At 41.7% G+C, this 24362-nt stretch overlaps 1 protein-coding gene across 5 annotated transcripts in view; it reads left to right on the top strand.

Moving 5' to 3' along the window:
• Positions 1-24081, top strand: part of LOC108247225 (nucleosome-remodeling factor subunit BPTF) — a 36819-nt gene extending 12738 nt beyond the window's left edge. For 2 of the 5 annotated variants that reach the window (XM_017435187.3, XM_017435186.3), the window contains exons 14-36: positions 101-385; positions 562-2542; positions 4098-4222; positions 4576-4728; positions 4899-5049; positions 5724-5763; positions 6000-6225; positions 6396-6545; positions 8463-8593; positions 9764-9878; positions 10125-10342; positions 10591-10825; positions 10952-11235; positions 11390-11503; positions 11812-11973; positions 12449-12531; positions 14694-14919; positions 15033-15358; positions 15628-15801; positions 16133-16325; positions 16941-17025; positions 18655-18841; positions 21596-24081. In XM_017435187.3, coding sequence (XP_017290676.1) covers positions 101-385; positions 562-2542; positions 4098-4222; positions 4576-4728; positions 4899-5049; positions 5724-5763; positions 6000-6225; positions 6396-6545; positions 8463-8593; positions 9764-9878; positions 10125-10342; positions 10591-10825; positions 10952-11235; positions 11390-11503; positions 11812-11973; positions 12449-12531; positions 14694-14919; positions 15033-15358; positions 15628-15801; positions 16133-16325; positions 16941-17025; positions 18655-18841; positions 21596-21632 — 5681 coding nt within the window. In that variant the 3' untranslated portion in view covers positions 21633-24081. Of the gene's footprint in view, positions 1-100; positions 386-561; positions 2543-4097; positions 4223-4575; positions 4729-4898; positions 5050-5723; positions 5764-5999; positions 6226-6395; positions 6546-8462; positions 8594-9763; positions 9879-10124; positions 10343-10590; positions 10826-10951; positions 11236-11389; positions 11504-11811; positions 11974-12448; positions 12532-14693; positions 14920-15032; positions 15359-15627; positions 15802-16132; positions 16326-16940; positions 17026-18654; positions 18842-20614; positions 21529-21595 lie in introns of those variants that run through there. The other 3 variants (XM_017435188.3, XM_025010332.2, XM_017435189.3) reach the window with 3 other exon arrangements.
• Positions 24082-24362: the final 281 nt, after the last annotated feature.

The raw sequence follows: 24362 nt of genomic DNA, 5'->3' as shown, positions 1-24362 counted from the left end.
TAACATACGGATTGTGCTGCTAAATTATTTATGTACTTGTGTTTTTTTTTAATAAACAGTTCTTAAAATAACATTTTACTCTACTCCTGTTTCTCTAAAGCTGCTAAACTGGGCAAGAAATGTTCTCTGCTGGACTTGAGCCGACGGCCCAGTATAATTGCAGCAGGAACTCAGGACAGTGCTGCCTTAAGCAGTGAAGCAAAAGATCAAAACTCCACATGTCTCCCCAAGCCGCTTGCTAAAGAGGCGGAGTCCACGGTGAAGACGGAGGAAACGCAGAAAGAAGAACTGGATGATAAGGAGACCAAGAAAGAGCCGTCTGCAGATGAGTCTCCTGCAAATATGGAAGTGGATCTCAAAAAGACGTCATCAGAAGAAAAGCAAGGTATAAGATTACCTTCAAATTACTATAAATATTACTGAATACAATGTTAAAAACTTAAAAAGGACAATAATATAGAAGGGATTACTTTCCTTTAAGTGAACATTTGTAGATTTGTATATTAATTGTTCTAATTCCACATTAATGTGAGTCAAAATCTATATTCATTTTCTCTCTAGTGTCCAATATTCAAGAGAATAAGGTTCTCCTTAAGGCGGAGGCAATAGATGGCTCTCAGCGACCTTTCAACTACGATGTCGTTGATGTCAGCAAGGGCTTCCTTACCCGGGTCGCCTACAAGAAGAAGGTGAAGACCTGCAAGCTGGACAGCCTGCTGGAGCGCAGAGTCAAGCAGCATATGATTGAAGAGAGGCAAAGACAGCAGCTTTCTGCGTCCAAACCACTGGTGTCTGCGCCAGTTTCATCCTATACAGCCCCCGCTTTGAGCACCCCGGTTCGGCCGCGGTCGCCGCTCCGGCCTCACGCTCTCACTCAGACTCAGTGCACACTGGTGGAAGCTGTGAAGGTGGAGGAGAAATCTCTGAGAGAAGAAGGAGAGAGTGCAGCTGAGCTCTCCAACGCCCCTCCCTCCCCGGTTTCAGACTCAACTCCCAAAGACGATTGCAACACAGGTACAGGTGAAAATTCAGATTCACTGCTAAATCAAACCCCCTTCGTGCACCAAGAAACGGAGGAAAGGACTACGGGGCCAAAGGAAACCAGTGCAGAAAGTTCGGGACAAGAGGGTGATGTGAAAGAGACAGAAGCTGGGGGGATTCAGAGCTCCTTCGAGCAACAAGCAGCCTGCGTTGCATCAAATGTAACCAAGGCTGAACACACTGAAAATGCAGGGTCTGACTCTGTAAGGACGCTTTGTAGTATTTTTGACCAAAAAAACAGTCCAAACACATCTCATTCGAAGCCCACGGAGCAAAATCCAGAAGGTGTAAGCTCTGCGCTTTCTGGCACGGAGGAGAATGGCTTGGGGCCAGAGGAGAACCAAGACAGTATGCAGAGCATTGGACACAACGGAACTGTATCAGACGGCACTTCCAAGCCAGTTTCTCCTCTGCCTCAGGTAAATGGTAATGATGGTTTGGGGAGTGAAAGCATAGTGAGCAACTCTGTAATGAGCTTAAATAACGGTGTGCTCACGGACAGGCCCAAGTTGAACAGCATTGGTAAAGTTGAGGAGCAGAAACTGTCTGTCTCACTGAAAGACTGCAGCCAGCAAAAGCCTTTAGTAAATGGCGATTTGACCCCCATAAATAACAGAGTAGTGATTAAAGACAAAGATCCATGTTTGGACTCTATGGTCGAGGAACGGGTAACGATGTCAGACCAGGATTACAAACCTCCGCTTAAGATGACGAGGCTTGAAAACAACATGGACCCGGTGGGAGCTAATACTCTGAGCCTTCTGCAGAACAAGAGCACCAAACCCACGGCTGTGGTCAAGATCATAAGAATGCCTCCCTCTCCTGTTCCTTCAGCAGAGGAGTCCAGTCTGAGCGACGACTTTGCAGAGGAAAATAGTAACAGTGGGTCAACAGAACAGTTCAAGACCATCATTACCCAGGTAACCACAACCTCCACCTCCACCACAACAGTTGTCTCCACTGAGATGGGGATACCCAAGGGGCCGCTGAAAGCCTCCGGAGGCTCTGCGAAATCTGTGGTGACGACGGAGAGCAGCACAGTGTCTACCCTTTCCACCATGACCAAAACAACAGTGACCAAAATGTCTTCCTCCGGACTCGACGATCAGTCAGAAGACAGCCAGAGCGAAGTGGTGATGCAGGAGCAGAAAACAACTCAGTCGGCATGCATTTCCGAGTCAAGAACTGACACTGGTGGTAAAACCACCGTATCTTCTATCGCTGTGAGCCAGGAAGACTCTTCGTCGACGAAGGGCCGCGTGCGGCTCCTCAAATTCTCCCGCACAAAGAAAATGCGCTCCGACTCGGCTCTTCCTTCGTACCGCAAGTTTGTCACCAAGAGCGTCCGGAGGAGTATCTTCGTGCTGCCCCATGACGACCTGAAAGTGCTGGCGAGGCGAGGCGGGTTCCGGGAGGTTCCCGTGTTTAGTTACAATGCCAAACCTGCCCAGGACATCTGGCCGTACCCTTCACCCAGACCCACATTCGGCATCACGTGGAGGTAAATTCCCAGTCCTGTTTCACATGTCTCATGTTCTCTGTTTGAACATTATTTGTTGTACTTTTCTTGTGGCGTGTCGAGCCATTCAAAATACTGAAAACATCCCCTTCATGTCATATAAAGGGTAAGGTTTAGACAAAGTTGGATGTACAATATTTTAATGGATAACTTTCAAATTTCTGGATAAATTTTTAAACATTTCAAGTTGGTTTTGGGATTTTGGGATAAGTCTAAATCAGTGTTTAATGGCCTAATAAAAATGATTTCTTGGTGCTTTTAAATGAAGATTAATTTACTTGTGCCTTTGTTTTATAATTGATCAATCAAGAGCTAATATTTGTAATAGACATATTGTGATTTTATGACATTTTGGAGCAGAAAAAAAACAGTCAGCAGAAGTGTGTCCTGGTGGAAAAAGAAATTAAAGCATGATGGTAAAACCAGGATTTGTCCATAATTAGAAACCATCTTTGGTTTTAGTTCTGGCAAGATGTCTCGTGTTTAAAAAATAATGACTGAAAACATAATGCAGTGGGAAATACATTCAGCTGAGAATTGAGGCTGTTTTCTCAGAGACAAAATTTCTTTTTACCACAGGAGTTCTCCAATATACAATATGTCCCTCTTTAACTACATTTAGTTTCTGTATGTAGAACATTTAATCGTCCTACATTGTCTTAAGAGCAACATTTGTTATATTTTTTTCTTTGTCATTCAGCTTTTAATCCTCTCCTGTTTTTGTCACAGCAACACATCCTGTGTTAATTTATAATTTGTCTTCTCCCTCTGCTCTGCCATTTGTGGCTTTGGCCCAGAGTGATGCTGCAGCTCCCAGGCTGGTGTCACACAGGGACTTCTGGTTATTTTGACCAGACCTCAGAGTCCCGCAGCAGACATGAATCATTCGGTGGTCGGCGAGGTGTCACGATGTTCACTTTGTGTACTGACCAAGCCCTGCAGCCTGTTCATATTTTTCCGTCTGTGGTTATTCATGGGAAAGTGAATATCTACCAACTCGCGCTCGCAGCTCAACAATAAACCTTTTTTTTTTTTTTAGATGTTCAAGATGTGCTAAATGATCGTGTTTCGGGGCCAAATTCATTGTCGGAAAAGCATTCCCGTTTTTAACGACGCAGACAAGATATATATGTGCCTTCTTTTAGAAAGTATTCACTGACATGACCTCCAGTCACTGTAAATTTAAAAATGACCACATGAACTTTGTGAAATAAAGGTTGTTTCATTTTCTTTTTTAGCGAGCAAAGATATTGTTCCCACACCCAGACCAAAGCATAAAGTGATTTATTTCAAAATTAAAGCAGCTTTTTTTCTGTTGGTTTCCTGGAAATGGTCACGTAGGGACAGAACAACTTGGCCAACAACCTCAGTCTGTTTTGAGCTACCTCTTCCTGTTCCATGATTGTGCTCCAGTTTGTTTTCTGTAACTCCAAAGGGAGTCATTTCTACGCTGGCGAAGAGCAGAAACCATTACATTAGTAATTTGGAGATCTGGAAATGTTTACCTGCTCCTATTTATGACTAATACTTCCTCCAGGTACCGGCTGCAGACGGTGAAGTCTCTGGCTGGCGTGAGCCTCATGCTGAGGCTTTTGTGGGCTTGTCTGCGATGGGACGACATGGCCGTGAAACCGTCTGCTGCTGTTGGCACGACGCGAACAGGTAGAACTCCACCCCTCCAAAGCATACAATAAAAATGTTGTTCCTGCTGGAGGAAAAAGAAACAAAGTCATAAAGATGCTGGATTTTGATTTATAAATTGCATCATATAATGTTAAAAACTGACACATTAGTGTCTTCGCAATGTGGCAAAAAGAGAAGAAAGCTTTTTAAACTTGTTTTGTTCCAGTATATACTTTAATTTTTATCCTTGTCCCTGTTTTGACTCAGAGATTAATGCAGAACAAAATGATTATTCCCAGTCTCATTTGGGTGTCACGTTTCATAAGTTGGAGTGCATCTCCTCCATTTTTTTTTTTTTCCGGGCTTTCCTTCTCATCACCGTACCAACCCAGCCCTATCCCCACTCATTGCTACAGAAACGTCAGATACTGAAATCACCACCACCGAGATCATAAAGCGGCGGGATGTGGGACCCTATGGCATTCGCTCCGAATATTGCATCCGGAAAATCATCTGCCCCCTGGGGGTTCCTGAGACTCCGAAAGGTAAAAATGCAGTTAAGCATTTTCTTCAGTCCTAAATGAAGATGTATTTCATTGCTCCACTGGAAAGCGTCTGCTGGAGGTTGTGTAATATAAAAGCAGCTACGGATGATTGTTTATGTAAACCTGTTCTCATCAGTTCACTTTCCCGCCCACTCGTCTAAATATCTCAGAAACGCACACTCCTCAGAGGAAAGGTCTGCGCTCCAGTGCCTTGCGCCCCAAGAAGCCCGAGCCCGCCAAACAGACGGGCCCGGTGGTGATAGAGACTTGGGTTCCCGAAGAGGAGCTGGACCTTTGGGAGATACGAGCCTTCTCAGAAAGGTCAGTGGGTCTCAGGGAAGTGTGTGCGACAACCTCACACCTGCTTTGGTGTTAATGTTCGAGCAGTTAATGAACAGAAAAGTGTCAAATAGAAAGATAATTTATTGATCCCCTGAGGGAAACAGGAGTTAAACAGGAGACACTGAGAGTAAAAAAATATCCACAGAAGTGTGATTCTCTGTCTCTGCTCGTGATAAATCACCTCCTCGTGTCAAACTTATATTTGCTAAAGTCTTTCTTAAAGCAGCTTCATAACGATGCTCAAATTCATTTAAATTTCATTCTGGAAATGTCTGAATTGGGTACTTTAGATCTGTGGTTCCCAAACATTTCAGCTTCCGACCCATAAAATATTAGTGACAAAAGTGTGTGAGCCCATCTGTTGGCTGTTTAAATATCCAGAAATGCTACTGACCCTGTTAAATAAGGGTCTCTGTAACAATTATGGTGCAAATATATCATAAAAACTAGGATTTTGATGGTAAGTTTATATCTGGAGATTATCTAAGCACCCCTACTTGGTGTTGGGTGACCCACGTTGGGGTCCTGACCCCAACTTTGGGAATCGTTGCTTTAGATGACCTGAAAATAGCTTTCTTTACATACAAATTAAAACCGATTTTAAAGTTTTCTGATGTTTTGCAAATATTACGTGTTTTTTGTTCATTTTCCAGGGTGGAGAAAGAGAAAGCTCAGGCAGCAGAGCAGGCAAAAGTAAGTTTGTTTGTTTTTTCAGCTGATATGTGTTGATTTTTTTACAAATTACATAAATGAGCTCTAGATTAATTTGAGCTGAACGTTTGTGGGTGGAATTAATGTTTTTCTGCTGAAATTCATTTTAAAAAGATAAGTAATTGTGTTTATAGTAGTTGATAATTAATGTGTTAACTTTTCTTTGAAGTCTGTGTCATTCTGTGTTTCTGTGCTGATGAAACTCTTTTTCGTCTCAGAAACGTCTCGAGCAGAAATCAGGGTCAGTCACAGCTACACCAGCAGGAGCTGCTGCAACGCCTGCCGCCACGCCGAAGGTCATCGTCGGCTCCATTTCAGGCCAGGGCACCCCCAGCGCCAAAGTGGTGTTGTCCACCAAGATGGGCACCCCCGTCACATTCCAGCAGAACAAAAACTTCCAGCAGTCGTTTGCCACCTGGGTCAAACAGGGTCAAAGCTCACAAGGTAAATCAGGGAAGGGCTGACCTAACAAACCGTCTCAGGTCATTTTAAAATGTTTTGTACACACTGTTGTGTTCCACGATGGTTTTAATTGGAAACTTAATCGTGACCGCATCGGATTCACAGTGGTAACAATATATTTCATTACTCTGTGTGTTTGCTCACCTTATTAGGAGCAGGTGCAGAGACCACCGTAGCCACATCTGGTGGACACACATTACACATAACAGGAACTTCGGCCAGTGGAAAGGTGGTGACCACCAAGCTGCCGCTACCTGCCAACAGCAAGATCGTCACGGTTAACGTGCCATCGACGCAAGGAGGTATGACCGGATTTATTAGGCACACCTCAAAGAGAGACGGAGGATACAAGTTGCATTTAGTCTGTGTGGATATTTCTTTCTTTCCATAAGCATCTCAGGATGCGTGTACTTTTGTTTTGCTTGCATCGCTTCAGGCCCACACCTGAGATGTTTAAGACGTGTCGGTGAGGTCTCGTTAGGTCCGGCTCGTTACCTAAAAGCCACTGAAAGCAATTAGGTGTGCCAGAAATACACACATACACATGACTTGGCATAGCTTTAGTTAGTTATTTTAAAAGTCCACACATTTGGCACATTTAGGCATTCCTTTTGCACTTTATTGCCACTTTCTCAAAGTAAATGTGTTTTTTTTTTTTTAGCCCGTCTAAAAACCCAACAAATTAGAAAACTTTGGTACTCTGATTTAAGGATACAGACTCCATTCAACACATAATTTCAGTCAGTCTCACAGATGCTGCAGCTTTATTATGGTTGTGTTTCAACCATATATTCTTTAACCTGTTTGAACTTACATGCACATTATTTAGCTTGAATAGACAAAGGGTTTGTTTAAAGGACAGCTTGTGAAATTACTGGAGGAAAAATGTTGCTCAACACTTATTTAATGTAATTTATCACGTGGAAGCTGTGTGGGCCGTTTTCTACTGCCGCTAACGTCAGTTTAACTTCGTTTGAGTTTAGAAAACGTCAAGAAATGAACAGGAAATCTTAATTTTTTTAACAAGATGTAAGTATGTGGTTAGGGGTTAGGATATAACACAGATTTTAAATTATTTCAAGAGAAAGCTGCAATCAATAAATAAAGAGGGCCATACTAAACCTGGGATACAAAGGAAGTTATTTTTCTTTCTTCTGAAGTCACCATGAAGGAGAATCTAAGTTCAGGTGGAGTGTAACCATTTAATAGACGTGTGTATTTATCCAGCATGACTGCTTGGTGCTCTGTTTGTTTTGGAATGGCTTAAGGAAGTTAGGTAGGAAAACAAGTTTACCCTGAGGTCTGCTTCCCAGACAGGTAGCCCTCTATAGTAGGTCTCTCTCTCTATTTCCCCCCTCTCTCCATCCTTTTCAATAAAAGCATACCTCTCCACTCACTAAAACCCCCGACTCCTCGAGCTTTTCAAACAACCAGTTCATAGAAAAGTGTGTTTGATGTGTGACCAGAGCAGCAACTCTCTGGCCTTACAAGCGGGCTTAACATCTCCGTTTGAAGAGGGGAAGCCCTTGATGTATAGGTATACCTGCTTGGTTACGGCCGCAGGACCTCAGAAAGGAGGTAGAAAGAAAAAAAAAAAATCACACTGGTGGTTTCCAGCTCCTTCATCAGTTTCACGTGAGCTCACGAAGGCAGAGAGCGAATCTGAAATGCCCTCTTTGTCAGATTCAAGCATTAAGATGTAGAATGGCAATTCATGCATAATTTATGTGGGAGTTCAGGCATGTTGGGGGAAACCCAACTAAGCTTTCAGTCGGCCTTTGAAGAGTTTTCTTTTACCTGCTCAACTAATATTTACAAATACTGTGATTTAACGCTGGCCCTTCAGCAGAGTGAGACGCCTACAAATAACTGATGGAGTCGGGTTTTGACAGAACATCTGAACAACTACTTGCTTGTAGCGTCTGTAATTGTATTACAGCTCTTTGAATATTTAGTGTTTCTGTGTGTAAATAAGTGTGCTTTTGATATTTAGGTTTCTTGTGGCAGACGTGTAAATGTAACCCATATTTGGTGGAAAAATAGGTTTCAAGCAGTTTTCATTGATAAGTTCATGTTCTCTCATCGAACTGTTACCCAGTTTTGATTTATTCTTGACTAATTTAGGCTTCAGATGCTTTTCACTAATATTTGTCTTTAATTCTGTCATAGTTCGAGTTGAACATCCAGGTGTCTTTCTGGTCCCCCCCTTTTTCCTGCAGGTGTGGTTCAGCAGAAAGTGTTGGGCATCATCCCGTCCAGTACAGCAGGTGGTTCCCAAACCTTCACAACATTCCAGCCACGCACTACCATGCTTAATATCAAGCCCAATACTCCCGGCTCCCAACAGCAGGTACAACTCCGGGTTTTTAGAGTCAAAACCTTTGTTTTTGTTTTTCTGTTTTTGTTGGTACTTTCATTGTGTTCACATTACTGCTTTTGGTCCTTTTGAGTTTTGTAAACCAAATACCACTAACACATTTTCAAATTATTGTGCAGCTTGTGCATGCTCTCTCTTTACACATTTTCAGTATAAATGTATTAAAATAATAACATTTGCATTCAATAGGGGTGTAACATTGCATGTATCCATGCTGTGACGGTTCGGTACAAACATTTCGGACAGGTACTGATGCAGAAAACGCCAGTCACTGCATTTTATTTACCCGCATTTTGCTAACAGCCGCGACAAGAAAGCAGCTGAGAAAGATGCTGTTTAAACACTCTGCACCAGACAAAACGTGGCTGGTTCAAAATGACATGCAGGAGCAAAGACCTGCATGTTTAATTCAAATCTGCTTCACGGTGCCACTGATCGCAGACAGCTGCAGAGGAGGGAGGCGAGAGGTCCATGTATGGCAAGCAAATGTGTCACGTAAACAATGCTTTGAAAAGTACTGTGGAAAGCCATTAGTAGATTTATTCAGAATCCCTGATATCAAGCATCATTTTCTCACACCAGCACTCAGCCTGCTGAGAAGTTTGAGTGTTTCACTTATTTTTGTTTGTTTTTTTATTTTTAGGTTTGAAGATCTTTTTCAGTTCTCTGTTGCTTTTTATTCTTGATGAATTCTAGGTCAATTGGTCCTTGGTCTTTGTTGTATTTTATTTTTTAGATAATAATAATTTCTTAAGAGATGCCATTCTGGATACCTTTCATGTCCTGCATTACTGTACATGACTTAGACCCTTCCTACTAACAAGGGTGGTTTGTTTATTTGTCTCTGCTTCTGGGAGAGTTTTAGTCTGTTTCTTAAAAATAAAATAGTAGCATTTGGCGTTTGTTTTTTTTTTCCTTGTTGCACTGAACTGTCACCTTCATACCTCGGGTGAACCGATACACCTCTTCTATTTAGACATCAAAGATGATGATAGCCATAACTGTTTGTTTTCTAAGCAAATGATTTTTTTATATAATTCTTAATCTAAATAGTCCTTTTATTTATTAACTCTGACAACTTGAAAAGCACTTGGTGCCTTTTAAACATTCGTCTTTATTTTCTTTTATGAAAATATCCTCCAGGTTCTGTCAGGTACTGGTCAGATTCGTCCAGGAATGACAATGATCCGAACCCCAATCCAGCAGACGGGAGCTGTTGGAAAGACGATTCTTCGAACGCCCCTCGTTGTCCAGCAAGGTAGTAAACCCTTATTGTGTTTTGATATTCATTTCGGATTGCTTAGTTCAACAAATACTGTGTAAAAATAAATAAACAGTGTTTGTATATTTGATAGTCTGTTTCATTTTCTTTCTGTAAGACACAATTTCTCTGTGTGAGTTTGTGCATAAAGATACGACAGCCTTGTTATCAGTGGAAAAATCACCCACCGTGTGCGCACGGCAGCTGCCTGGTTTCTAATTTTGTCTTATTTTTCTCCCACAGGTCAGGGCGGACAACAAGTAGTGACACAGATCATCCGGGGCCAGCCAGTTTCCACGGCAATATCTGCTGCCAGCTCTGTCGCCACAGGAACTGGTCAGGGAGTGGCCAGCCCCAACGCGGCAGGACAGGCAGCGGGCCAAACGGCGCCCGGCGCCCCGCGGACACCAGGCCAAGGCCAGGTTAAACTCACCATGGCCCAGCTGACACAGCTCACTCAGGTTGGTGATGGAGAAGCTCAAAATGGTGCTTGTTACCCCGATATTTAGGGAATATTGATTGAAGAAATCTTTTATAAAGGTCATTGGGGTATGTAATATTATATTTAGTATATGTGCATCAGTTATGAGATGTGAGATTTAATGAGAAAGAAAAAAAAAGGATTAGAACGTCAGAGGATCTGATCAAACTTTCTGAGGCACTTCAGCTGTGACTGACAAGCCTTTTGTCTGTGCTCCTTTTCGGACAGAAGCAGCAGGCTGGTTCGGACCGACAGGCTGGTGTTGGTGGTTCTGCTCAGGCTCTGACTGTGATGGTTCAAGGCCAGGGTCAGACCACCGGCCAGCTGCAGCTTATACCTCACGGCGTCACCATCATTCCAGGACCCGGCCAACAGCTCATGCAGGCAGCACTGCCCAACGGCCAGGTGCAACGCTTCCTCTTCACCCCGCTAGCCTCCGCAGCTACGCCCGCATCAAGCACAGGTAAGGGAGAAAAGACGAATTTTAAATTTTATTTATTTATTTGAATTTTTCCAACATTTAGAGCAACCATAGTTTAAATGTTCTTGGTAGTTTCCTGACATTTCCCTTCGCCTAATCTTTGTCCAGCCACTACAGCTTCCAGCCAGTCCACCTCCACCCCCAACAAAACCCCGACCCAGCCTGGGCAGCAGACCGTTGCTCCGGTCCAGGCAGGGGCATCCCCGCTGTCCGCTGCCAGCGCCCTGCCATCGGCTACTCCTCAGGACCAGTTACCCACGCAGACGCAGGCCCATTTGCCCATCCAGTCTCCCACTTCGCTGCAGGTCAAAGCTCAGGGGGGAGCCTCCCAGCTGCAGCTGCAGCAGACGCCCCAGATCATCAGCATGCCTGGACTGCAGCCGCAGGTACAGGTACGACTGCAGGGACTTTAACCGGGCTCTCACCTAAAGTTGTTACGATGAGCTGCTGTTCTGCAACTCAGCCACTTTGAGTGTATAAATAGAGCAGATTACCCTTTTTTTTCTAGTTTATTTTGTTAAATATAATACCTTCTGGTGTATTTAGGTTCTGGCCCAGCTACAAACCCAGCAGGGTGGAGGTTCTCTGCCGCAGCACATCAAACTACAGCTTCCCATCCAGATACAACAGAGTGGGACCACCTCAGCTCAGGGTGGACAGGTACTGGATCAAAACCTGCTTTGCTTAACAGATCCTATCTTTCTAGGACCTTTCTAAGGAGCTTTGATCTTTGTAAAGTAAGAACAGATCAATTTTAAATGTGCTTTTCTATATAACAAAGTAATTTACCTTAAATATGTTTTATGGTACTAAATGTGACCAGGTTTTTTTTCCTCCAATACCAAGACTCTTGTTGAGCCCAGCCTCTGCAGCACGCTAACCCAAACCAAACTGAATTGAAATTAAACAAGATTCCAACTCACTATAAAAGCGCACAGGTTGATTTCCACATCCGAATCTCTGTCCAGATCGGAAATGTAGTTACCATCCAGGCAGCGTCTGTCCAGGAGCAACTGCAGCGGATCCAGCAGCTCAGAGAGCAGCAGCAGCAGAGGAAGAGACAGGCCGCCGAGGCGAAGAGAGAGCTCGCCCTCAACGCGACCAACCAGAGCGACATTATTCAGAAACAGGTGTGTGTGTGTGTGTGTGTGTGTGTAGAAAGCTGTCAAAGCCAGCCTGTCATCTCAGTCCACTCACTCTCTTCATTTATCTCTCCCAACACCACTGTGCATATGTGATTTAATTTATCTTTGTATATTTGTACGGCCTCTTTGTTTTCAATATATATTTTATTTCTATATATTTAGTTACTAATAGTAGTTGATCTAAACACCATTGCCGTCTTGTTATTTATTTAGTGACAAATTTTAATTAATGTCACCCAAGAGCTCTTTTATGTTTTGTTTGAAACCGTATATTCTTTAAAACACCAATTCCCTTTAAGCTACCTCTTACCATCTATAGGAACAAGTGTGTCTCTTTTTGCTTCTTCTTGGACACTGTCTAATTGTCCACAGTTCAACCATTTTATCTCAAACCTTAAATGTTCCACCTGTTATTAAAAACATGCGTTTTGTGCTTATTATCTTCCTGTGTTTGTTTTAGGTGGTTATGAAACAAAACGCTGTGATCGAGCACCTTAAGCAGAAGAAGACCATGACTCCTGCAGAGAGAGAAGAAAATCAGAGGTTTGTATCCAGAGTTTTCCTCCTGCGTGTGTGAAAATGTTGGAGGGGTGTTTATGTCAAGGTGTCATTTAGGAAGTCAAGAAGTTTATGTTGTGGATCGTTGAGAAGGTGAGTCAGCCGCCTGTCTGGTGGCAGCAAGTTTGTACCAACACAGAAAATGTGTTTCATCCATGTGAGGGAAAGTCCTTTTTTTATTTATTTATTTATTTTGAAGTCAAACCTCTACGTGTGTCCACGTTCTTCTCCTGTGCCCTGTCAGTCCTGTCCTGCTTTACGTTTATAACCCTGGTGGCTTTGTGTCCTGTTTGTGTCCCTAAAATATAAACCTTCAGTACAAACACTTCTGTAAAAACAACTTCAGCTAAATTGTTAGCATGCTGTAACTTTAAAGCAAAACAAAAACTTATTGACTAATAATTCAGCTAGAAATCTTTGAATCCTGGTGAAAGACTGAATAAAAAGACGTTTGTATCTCTGTGTGGAGATACTTTTTCTGTATCTATTTGTATTTTAACTTGAAGGTTTTTGCTCTTTGTGTTGTACTTTGTAACTTTTTATTCTGAAAAGTACTACAAATTTTTTAAAGATATTATTCTCTTGTTTGAGGATAAATTTGACACCTATAAAATGCAGAAAGGATGGACTGAAGTGGGATGTTTAAAATAAACTTGTGTTTTACCTGCCTGTGTTATGTGCAGCAGATAGAGTTAAATCTGACCAATGGGTGACCTTGACAGCCATATGTTTATGTCCACAGACTTTGTGTCAACACTGGATTCATTCACACAGACCTGAAACACTGAATCCTGAATACCTTTACATCACTAAAGCAGCTGTCTGTAGTTCCTTTCTGCTTGTTTTTTCATGCTTTTTTCCATGTCTTCATGTCAACCGTTTCTTCCCTCTTTTCCTTCAAAACATCTCTGTTTGGAATAATGCAGAACGTTGACATCAGCTTGTGTTTTTTCCGTGCGCAGTTTCAATTTTTTTTCCCCTCTGCTTTCATGCTGCATTTGCTGTGTTTACCTCGGTGTGTTGGCCTGTTTTTGACCTCGGCAGCCGCGTACGTCTTCGTGTTATTCGCACCGAAGCACGCTTCGACGGGGCACCAACTTTTGATCTTATTTGTGAATATTAGCAAACACAAGTGAACACGCTGGGAACGGAGGCCCATAAATTATGTGGATTTATTGTCATAAGCTGACATTTGCGCTTATGAAATTGTTCACAGTGGAGATTTTATCTGTGAATGATCTTCTTTTTTTCCCCTCTTCTTTATCACTAATATTTTGTTAGCCTTTATTTAATTTGCAGTAGTATAAATCACGACAGACTTAAGAACCCTGCGCATAACTTTTTATCCTTCTGCATTTTAACCCATAAAGACCCAAAACATTACATTAGTATTGCTTTTACACTTGATTTTTCTAAATCACGAATCTTTACAGAAGAAAAAAAAACTTTTTTTTTTTTTTTATTGTCAATTACTGTTTTTGCCTTTTAATCAATTTAACTTTTTTTTCTGTAGTTTTTACATGTTAATTTTAATTGGTTTATGGAGAAGAAAGCAATAATTTTGAGCCAGATAGGAATAAAATATGAGGTCAGAACCACAATCAAGCCCAAGGCTTCATAATTACAAAAGTCCTTTTGTACATGAACACAGACTGCCAGTTCTTACTTGTGAAAAATTGTCTGTTTTTGTATTTATGTGGTCATTCAGATTGTATGTTGTTGACAGATGGAAGCATTGTTTGTGTGTCAGTGTTTGTGACTTGATCGTACTAAATTTTATCATCAGTTATGTGATAATAGTTTCCTTTTGTTAGTTTCTTTTCTCTTATTAGGCCTGTTATGCCTACATGTCTGAAAAGGTATATCTAATGGGTCAGTTTTTCACATAAGATTTTATTATTTTTAGGTGATTCTTTGTTGTTGTTTGCTTCAAGCAGAACAGTTTACTGATGTATACACAACTTTATCATTATATGTGAAGTGTTTTTCTGCTGTACTGCAGTGTCGGTGTCTGTTTATTTATAGCACAAACATATTTTAAGCACAAGTTGGACTAAAGTGCATATTTCAACAAATGAAGAGAATATATCACAAAGTTTAATTCCTGTCTCTTTCTCTCCCAACTCCTTAATTCCAAATCTGCACAGGATGATTGTATGCAACCAAGTGATGAAGTACATCCTGGACCGAATAGACAAAGATGAGAGGCAGGCAGCCAAGAGAAGAAAGAAGGAGGAGGTTGTGGAGGCCAAGAGGAGGCTGGCTAACGCTAGCAAGCTCTCGACGCTCCTTTACAAACACAAAGAAAGCCTCAAGATGGAGATCCTGAAGAAGCGGGCGCTTCTCGACAAGGAGCTGCAGCTCGAAGCTCAGGTGATAAAACGTGGTACTTAGATAGTAGGAGAACCCTGGATGTTTATTCAAAACGTCTAATAAAATTAACCCTGGCTCATACCCTGATTTGTCCTTGCGTCGCTCCTCCTCAGGAGGAGTTAAAGAGGGACCTGCTGCGGATGCGGAGGGAGAAGGAAAAGGCTCAAGCAGCAGCCCTGCAGGCAGCTCAGGTGGCCGCAGCCGCCGCAGCCCACAGCCAGAAACAGCAAACTCTGGTCCACAAACACAGCATTTCTTCACAGCACCACCTCACCGCCACCGTCACCTCCTCGCACAAGAGGAAACGGGAAGACGAGAGGGAGATGGCAGCAGCAGCCAAGTCCAAGAAGAAGAAGATGATCTCGACGACAAGCACAAAGGAGAGCAAGAAGGATACAAAGCTCTACTGCATCTGCAAGACGCCCTACGATGAGACAAAGTATGCTAATGCTCTGTCAAGTAAATCATGACAAAACTGTGTTGGTAAACATGGAAGTACTGGTCGGATTAAAAGCACCCTTGCAATAGAGAAACTCTCAAGAACAATTTAACTAATAACCTTAGAAATAAACCTCCTCTATGACGTTTTGTGAAGCATGTTCATCCACATCAGAACAAAGAGCACAGTTGTATTAAATGTTCATTTTAATCGTTTTAATAATCTGAAGGAATTTGTAGCTGTCGTCATCATTCTGGTCCTGTGTGCAGGTTTTATATTGGCTGCGACCTTTGCACTAACTGGTACCACGGCGACTGTGTGGGCATCACGGAGAAGGAGGCGAAGAAGATGGACGACTACATCTGCGTGGAGTGTAAACGGGGTCAGGAGAGCAGCCCGGAGGAGCTGTACTGCATCTGTCAGACTCCATACGATGAGTCTCAGTGAGTGTGTGTGTGTGTGTTTGTACACACACATCATATTTCTTCTGTTCCTGCAAGTTTGGGTCCTTTTGAAAGAGACAGAACAAGCTACCTGGAGTAGCAAACACAATGTGGTATTTTACACTTTGTTGTCAAAAAAAAGTGATTTTTAGGTCAAAAGTCAGAATAAAATGTTTCCAGTTCATCTGAAAATCAACAAATACTAGTTAAATATGAAAAACAAAATCACAGTAAAACTACTTTATTGCTTTTTTTCTACGCTAGTACCTTGTTGGTGATTTTCAAGCCAAATGTTGAAGTAAATATTTGTTGTTTTTTTTTATTTTCCCAGGTTTTACATCGGCTGTGACCGTTGTCAGAACTGGTACCACGGTCGCTGTGTGGGAATCCTGCAGAGCGAGGCCAACCACATCGACGAGTACGTGTGCCCGCAGTGTCAGTCCACAGAGGATGCCATGACCGTCTTCACTCCACTCACGGATAAGGACCACGAAGGCCTGCGGAGGATCCTGCGCTCCTTACAGGTGAGCAGAAGGGCTGCAGCTGCTGTGGGCGGCGAATTAAAGCTGCAAACCGGAGGCGAGAGACCCAACGTTTAAGCTCCAATTTGGTCCAAGTGCATAAAATGAGGAAGGTGAAAGTTAGCTCTGCAAACCATAAAGTGTTTTCCTGGGTAGATTTGCTCTTTCACTACATCCCTGCACACACACTAAGCAAATACACAAACCAGTGGAGCGGCAGCTAAAGAGGCAGCGGCACTGCAGTAGTTTTACCATCTGCGGTCGGCCCAACACTAACACTGCTTCTTGAAACCCCAGTTCAGTGCAAGAGCAGCAAACAAAAGTCCTCTGTGTCCGTCTTATCTGATGGGTCGGCCTTTCCTACTTGGACATCTGCCTGAGCCGAGTGTTTTCTTTTCTTCGTCTCGAACTTCCCTCTCTTCTTCTCGCTCCTCTCCGTCATCCAGCGGTGTGTGTGTGAGGGTGAAACGGGAGGGACACTAGAGTAGAACATCTGTGTTGACCCACCTGCTTTCAGTGTAATTTTCATGGCGCTGTTTGTTTTTCTTTGGTTTCAACTTTCTCAAGAATTTGTCTCTTTTTTTTTTGTTCCCCCTGTCCCTCGCTCGCTCTCTGCAGGCACATAAAATGGCATGGCCATTCCTGGAGCCAGTGGATACGAACGACGCCCCTGATTATTACAGGGTAATCAAGGAACCAATGGGTGAGTCACATAACACTGATATTAGTGTATACACCTTCTGTTTGTGCTCTTATTACAGGTTCACGTTTGAATTTGTACAAATTTCAATTCCTCGTTTTTTTTTTTTTTTACTTAACTACTTTTTTTAACTACTACATTTTTGTGGGAAAAAAAGCTGAAATTGTTAGCATATTTAAGGCTGTATTCTAAAATAATACGTATGTATTGGGTAAAAATACTCCCCCCCCAAAAAAAAAAAAAAAAAACAGGAAAAGCCCATTATAGGTTTTTAAATTGAAAAAAAGTGGCTTTAATATGTTGAGCTGCAAGGTGATGCAATAAAAATACATTAAAAAGTAAAAATGAGAATGATTCCTCCACTGATCAATCATAGCTGGCTGTTCTGAAGCCAAACATTTTCAGCACTGAGGTTTTATTCGGTGTGTTTATCTTTTCTCTTTTTAATTGTGTTTTCATTTTGGTCCGCTAATTGACTCAGTTCAGTTTATATAATACTGTTTTACTGTTTAAAACACCAACATACCTTTGCCTGTGCACTGTGTGGATCGTAAGGTAAGCAACTAACCAATATTGAGTTTATTTCAGATTTAATTGGGAGTATTCCGTTTCGGAGAATACTGTTTTCATTTCGTAATTGCTTGAAACTTTTGAAGCAACTCCCATGCTTTATATCTCAAACATTAAAACACAGAAGGCCGACTGGGAGGAAGCCCTCCGACTCAGATCAAACCGACCATGTAAACGGCGACTTGCGTCAACAGGGCCTTTTTGAACTTCCATACAAACAAACCGTTAATGAGCTGCTCGGGGGCCCGCCGGGCTCCCTGTGGAAAGAAACCTGCCCCACACTTCGCTATGTGTTGGCCCGACCCTGGAAACTCTAGTCCTCCCCCCAACACCGCCCAAAAAGCAGGACCCTGTTGGTTTGCAGAAAAATCAAAAATAAAAGGAGCGTTTGATTGGTGTGGCTGCAGCCGCTGGTAGTTTATGGAGGGTTCTGCGATGAAATCTGGTGACGAGAGAAGAAGGAGGTCTTTGATATCGACTGTGAGGTTTGTTAGCCTGTTGGGTGGGGGGGCCAAAGAGGATAAGAGTCAGATATGTTTGCTTGAAACGCGGCCCTGGGAAGCCGAGCGGTGCGACCCACAAACACCAGCTGATTATCTGAAGCCTCGGCTAACGCACTCGTAAATTCTTTGGTGGGGTCTGTAATTTGATTTAACATGGCTGCCGACGCTGAGAGCTGCTTTTCGTGGGGGGAAACCTGGAAATAAAAGCTCTGATGTTTGCCTTGTTTTCAAACATTCCTGTGGAGAAATGATGCTCTCCTCAGGAATGATAAATAGGTCACAACTCAGTAACTTGTCTGGAAGTGTGAGAAGATCGAGGTCAGCTCTGGCAGGGCTTTTGGATTTTTGCTGTCACATTTAAAGTGATGCAGTATTTTCCTGTCTGTCCAGTGGACACCACATAAACTGAGGGTGTTTCAAAGCTAGCTCGCTGATTTGCAAAACAGTCGGTCAGAAAACCCCAAATTGTGTCCGGTGCGTCCGCACACATTACGCCATTTTTCTTTGACAAAACAGGCAGTTAAACAAACCCACTAAATGAATGATTCTCTCCTCTCAGACCTGTCCACCATGGAGGAGAGGTTACACAAGCGGGAGTACGTCAAGCTGACAGAATTTGTAGCAGACATGACCAAAATCTTCGACAACTGCCGTTACTACAATCCCAGCGACTCGCCCTTCTACCAGTGTGCCGAGGTTCTGGAGAACTTCTTTGTCCAGAAGCTCAAAGGCTTCAAAGCCAGCAGGTAAGACGGTGGCGATTATAAACCGCTGACGAGAAAGACAAAAAAAAAGAAAGGGGACACAACTTAACTTCCAGAATTAAGGAAGAGCAAAAACTGACAAATAAAGTCATTAGGGTTGCTAAATTCTGGGAAATCTTAAAAGTTGGAAACCTTCTTTGGTAATTAAGCTGGTTATTAAAAATATTAAAGGTTAACAGAAAATATATTCTAGCATAATCTTGACTAAAACAACCAGATTTTCTTGCTGTGAGAGGGACCACACCATAAAAAATAATGAAAAAATAATAAAACGTAAAGAGTTTTGTTCACAGTTATGTGGTGAAATGCAATTTACTGTAACTCAGTCTGTTTTTATTTAGATAAAATGACATAAAGAAGCCAAAATAACGATCAATTAACATGCAAATAGTTTTGTTCGGTGCTCTTTGAACAAAATTTTAGATTTTCTGAACAAAAATGTAGATATTTCAATAATTCTTTTGTTCCGGGATATACAATTAACTAATATTTGTTTTGTTTTTATGTGAACGCAATGACAAAGCACATAAAAATCATCATATAATATAATTATTTTGATTCAAAGTTGTGTAAATGAATTTACAAATGATTGCAGCAACAAAAACTGAAATAAAAATGTTCAAAATCCATGAATTTCTAAAAGTCGTGCTCATGCAGATTAGGTCATTGGATTTCAAAAACTAAGTGTCAAACAAAGTATCTGCTTTTGTTTGGATATGACAGTTTGTTTAAATTACCCCAAATTTCCAGGTAGTTCCCAAAAATTGCTGCAATTCCCATGAAAAGCTTCCAGTTTGGAATATTTCCTAAATTCCCTGGCTTACCTTCCCATGTTTGTCGGACATTTTCTGCCCCTTGCAGCCCTAAAAGTCATCAGCTGTGGTGACATTAAACCAAATACACACCTTTCTTTTTTTTCTAATAAAGAACAATCCTAATAAAACAACATAGGCTCTTAATTCCTTCATCTCTTGGATTTTTGTCACCTCCTTCTGCTTCCTCTGAGTTTTTTTTAAATTATGGTCGTTTCTGTAAAACCCTAAACATGCAACCAAACTTCATCAGGTATTGGATTTAAGAGTAATATTTTGTTTTGTTTTTTTATTTCTAAAGTAATAAAAGGTCTTTTTCTGCAAGGCCTGTGTTTAAAGTCCACTTTGCCTGTTTTGTGGGATTATTTCTCACAATTCTTTTCATTTCTAACAACCTGCATCCATTTTTACCTTTAACTCTGTAAGAATGCTGACTGTTCTCTCAGTATTTATTGCTTTAATGACTCCTAGAGCTTTATTTCCTTTGAGCTTCTCTGAGCAGCTGAGAACGAATCCCGCAAGAAAAAAAACCATAAAGGGGCAATTTCAGCTACTTTTCACTCCAGTTAAAATGTAATTATGTAAGAAAAATATGTAGAAATGACATCTAAACCTACTGCTTTAATCACTTAAAACTTAAAATAAAAACATCTGTATTCTTAACACATTTCCCCACTTGTTTACCTTCACCTGTGTGTTTTTATATATAGTATTAATTTATTCATTTATTCCATTAGTGATGCTGTTTGTTTTGTTTTGCTGTGCTTTAATTTTATTTGTAGCACATTTCATGTTGCATTAAACGTCTCCTGGCTCAGCGCGGCGGCTGCTGAGCTCATCTCCATCGGCAACATGTGATATCTTGCGCCTTTTCTGTGCTTTAAGCGGCGATGTACGTCACCCGCATGTATTGACTCCCATCCACTCTTTCTCTCTCTTGCAGATTGTGATGTCTAACTCCAGGGTGCCGGGGTCACTCTTAAACAAAAACTTAATTTTCTATCCCGGAACGTTGCTGTTTTTACTTGTTTGAAACGGCGTCAAAAACTTTGTAAGAAAGTGCATATATTAGGCCACACATTAGGTGTGAGGATTTTTTTATTAATATTATTGTTATTATTATTATTATTTTAAAAACCCAACAAAAGGAAAAAAAGAGGTTTCTACTGTTTAATAACTGCAGCCATGTTGGAAGGAAAAAAACTATTTTTTTACGCTCTCACACTAGATGACGTTTGAATTATGTGTGGGTTGGATATGAAGTGAAACAAAGTTTTGCTTGGCTTCTCGTTCTTTTCTTTAGACTTGACTTCAGGACAAAAAGCTGTTGATTTCGGTTGTAAACGTAAGCTTTCCACACATAATTTATATGCTAATTTGATAGAACTGTTTCTTGTTCTTGGTCGTAACATGCTGACATATTTACCTCAGTTTAACAAAAAATAAATAAAATAAAAAGCTTTCAACATTAGATTTTTTTTTCTTTTTTTTTTTTTTTTTCCTGTACCTATGTATAATGTTATTATGTTCATATTCTATTTTCTGTGAAGGACTATTCTTGTTCTGAAGAAAATAATGATAGAAAGTGTAAACATAGATTGGAGAAGAATCTAGTTTAGCTTTCCTGTTCTAAATATGGTAAGCTTCGTCCGCCTCGGGGTTTGAAACGTGTTTAAATAATAAAAAAAGTTGTATAAACGTTGTTGGACCGACATCCCATTTCCCAACATGGCTGCTCTGTCTGCATTTAAATGTCCGACCCACTGGCATCCGATACTTGTTTTTTGTATTTTTTCCTTAGTTATATTTTTGTCACATATTGTAAAGCTTTTAATAAAAAAAAGAAAAAAAAACAAACAAACAGAAACAACAAGATTTTTTCCAACAGTTTTTCTTCCTCCTCTTTTTTTGCCCCTCTCTTTAGGTCACATAACAACAAGCTACAGTCAGCAGCATCTTAGCTCCCTCCCTAAAAAAAAAAAAAAAAAAAAAAGCGAGTGTCGTAGACTAAAGACGCGCCTCTGATTTATTAGGACCTGTCGTCTGGGTCTGTCTGGAGGAAAGCGGGCCCTCCTCCTGCACGTCCCCCACCTTCTGCCAGGGACCGAAAGGCCTCCTTTTCTCCCTTCAGACCAGGAACTGGGAAGCTGCAGACTTCTCCTTTTTTTTTTTTTTTTTTTTAATCGTGGCCTCAATCATCCCAACCAGCCAGTCCTACAAATGTAGCTCCACCACGAGAAGAAAGCTGGAGACGACATGAAAGAAGAAGCGTCACTGGTTAACCTCTCAGCGTTCGACTCTTTATTTCCTTTATTCTCTTTATTCCTCTGCTCTGTAGCCTCATCCGGTCACGTCTCCATCAGAGTCGAGCTTCGGCTTCTGCTTCACATGTGGAAGGATTTGTTATTCAGGAACGTGCAGCTTCTCGTGGTCAAGCAGCTTCGTGTCAGAGGTCACGCCGTGTCTCGCACTTAGAAAACGAAACGACATAAAAACATACATGGACGATTCATTTCATGAAGGCAGAGTTGCTTTCATGTTTATTTCCAGCGGGGAAGCAACATCACAGATCATCCCACCCACTGCATCTTTTTTATTTCTGTATTTTTTACCTTTTCCATGTAGAGCTCTGCTTGATGTTTCTGAAGGAGGAAAAAAAAAAAAAGAGAGACCCATGTGGTTTTGGAGAAGGTGATTATTGAAGGAGAGCGATTTGAAGTAGGGGAGACCGGGTATGGTTGTAACACTTTTTGCTCCAGCACCTTTAACTCACAGAATTTTTAAGCTAGAGTTCTCAAACTTTTATACAAAATACCCACATTTGTTTACTACAAATGGCATCAATTCAAACCTCTGCAAGAATATCACAGACCTCATGAGTTCATGTCAAATACACGGTGTTCCTTTGTTACAACCTACCCCGCTACCGGGGTAGGTTGTAACACCTGCTGGGGTAAGTTGTAACAATTAGACAAAAGAAGCAAAAACAGAGGCCACACCATGTGATATGCTTCAAAAAGAGGTTTAGTGAATTAAAAGAACAATACAAGAACATCCAGGCATCACTTGCAGCGTTCACCATTTTCTTAAATGGGCCGTAGACACTGCGGTCCAGTGGCTGAAGTTTATGGCTACAGTGGGGGGGAAGGTAAGTAGCACTATTCCCTTTTCTTTGCAGAAATCAATAGCTTTAACAGATATATGTGAACAGTGATTATCCAGCAAAAGTAAAACCTTCTTCTCTGGGCTGACCTTTGTGTGTTTTGCAAAATGAGCAAGGAATAAGAGGAAGTCTTCCTCTTGCATCCATCCTGAGGCATTACCACTTCCTGCACTCTCTGTTGGCCCACTCTGAATGAAGAGTTCCTTGTAACCTTTACGGGGGAATACAAAGAAGGGAGGAATTGCATTTCCCAGCGCTTGCACAGCGCATGCTACTGACACGAGCACACCTCTCTTACCTGATGTCATCGCACCCACCTGCTTGACACCACGACGAGCAACAACACGGTCTGGTGATTGAACTGTTGTTACGCCAGTTTCATCTACATTCCATATATCGCTCCTGTCGAAGTTGTATCTCTCAATGACCTGTCCAAGGCTGTTGAAGAAACGTTCCACATTTTGGCGGTTAAAACTTGTGGCCCGTGTAAGGCTGGTTGCCTCAGGACTCCTTATTGACAGGCTAGGGTTCCGCTTCATAAATAATGTGAACCAGTCAGGCCCTGCCATCTGCTTCTCATCCCATGTTTGTGGGTGTTTGATATTATATGTTACTGCCAGTCGATATGCAAATTTTCTGACCAAAAAGAAAGAGGAATAGAAAACACCTACGCTGGTATTCAATTCTTCTCTTGTCTCCAGTGACTAACCTGTCATATGCTTACCTCACTTGGAGTCAGGCCATAATACAGGTCTGCTGCCTGAGTCAAATAGTCAGCCAATACTTCCTCCTGCACCTCATAACCTACACTGGGAAGATCACTGGACCCCTGTTCTCTCAGCTTCTGCAGTGATTTGCAGTATCTGCTCAGTGTTACATGGCAGATCCCATGCGCCTTCGCAACTGATCTGACTGACTTGCTCTTCTTTATGACCTCATCAGATGCCTTTTTTAAAACATCTGCAGGCACACGCCTATCAGTCTTTCGTATCCACTGCCTTGGCATTCTGTAAAATTATTAAAATCAAAATGTTCTTAGTTGTATGTAAGGGGATGGTTGTAACACTTTTTAAAGATGTGTTACAACCCACCCCAACCCTGTCTGCCATGTTTAGCTAGCTGTAGTAGCATAGCGGTTTGAAATTAGCACAGGAAAATGCATCACATTTTGCCTGAGAAATTACATTTTCATCTAATGTAAGTCATATGGTTTTATCTGCAACAGTATAAGTACTAAACAAAATATAGTCATGGTCAAAAAATTTACTTTCTTACCTCAAATTCCGTTTTTTCTCCTTAGTATCTGCATGTGCCTGTTTACAGCCTTGACAATCACAATATGGGATTGGGGAGGAAGCGGGTAAACACTGAAATGATCATGTAACTCCTATCTTATCCCTGATTGGTGGAACTGGTGGTGTTACAACTCTCCCTATGTTACAACTATACCCGGTCTCCCCTACTGCAGCTCCCTTCGTCTCATCGAGGCGTCCTGTGTTTATTTTTATTAGTCCTCCTCATGGCTCGG

Source organism: Kryptolebias marmoratus, linkage group LG3 (genome assembly GCF_001649575.2).
Source record: "Kryptolebias marmoratus isolate JLee-2015 linkage group LG3, ASM164957v2, whole genome shotgun sequence".
NCBI classification, from domain to species: Eukaryota; Metazoa; Chordata; class Actinopteri; order Cyprinodontiformes; family Rivulidae; genus Kryptolebias; species Kryptolebias marmoratus.
This window is presented reverse-complemented; position numbering and strand designations above follow the sequence as displayed.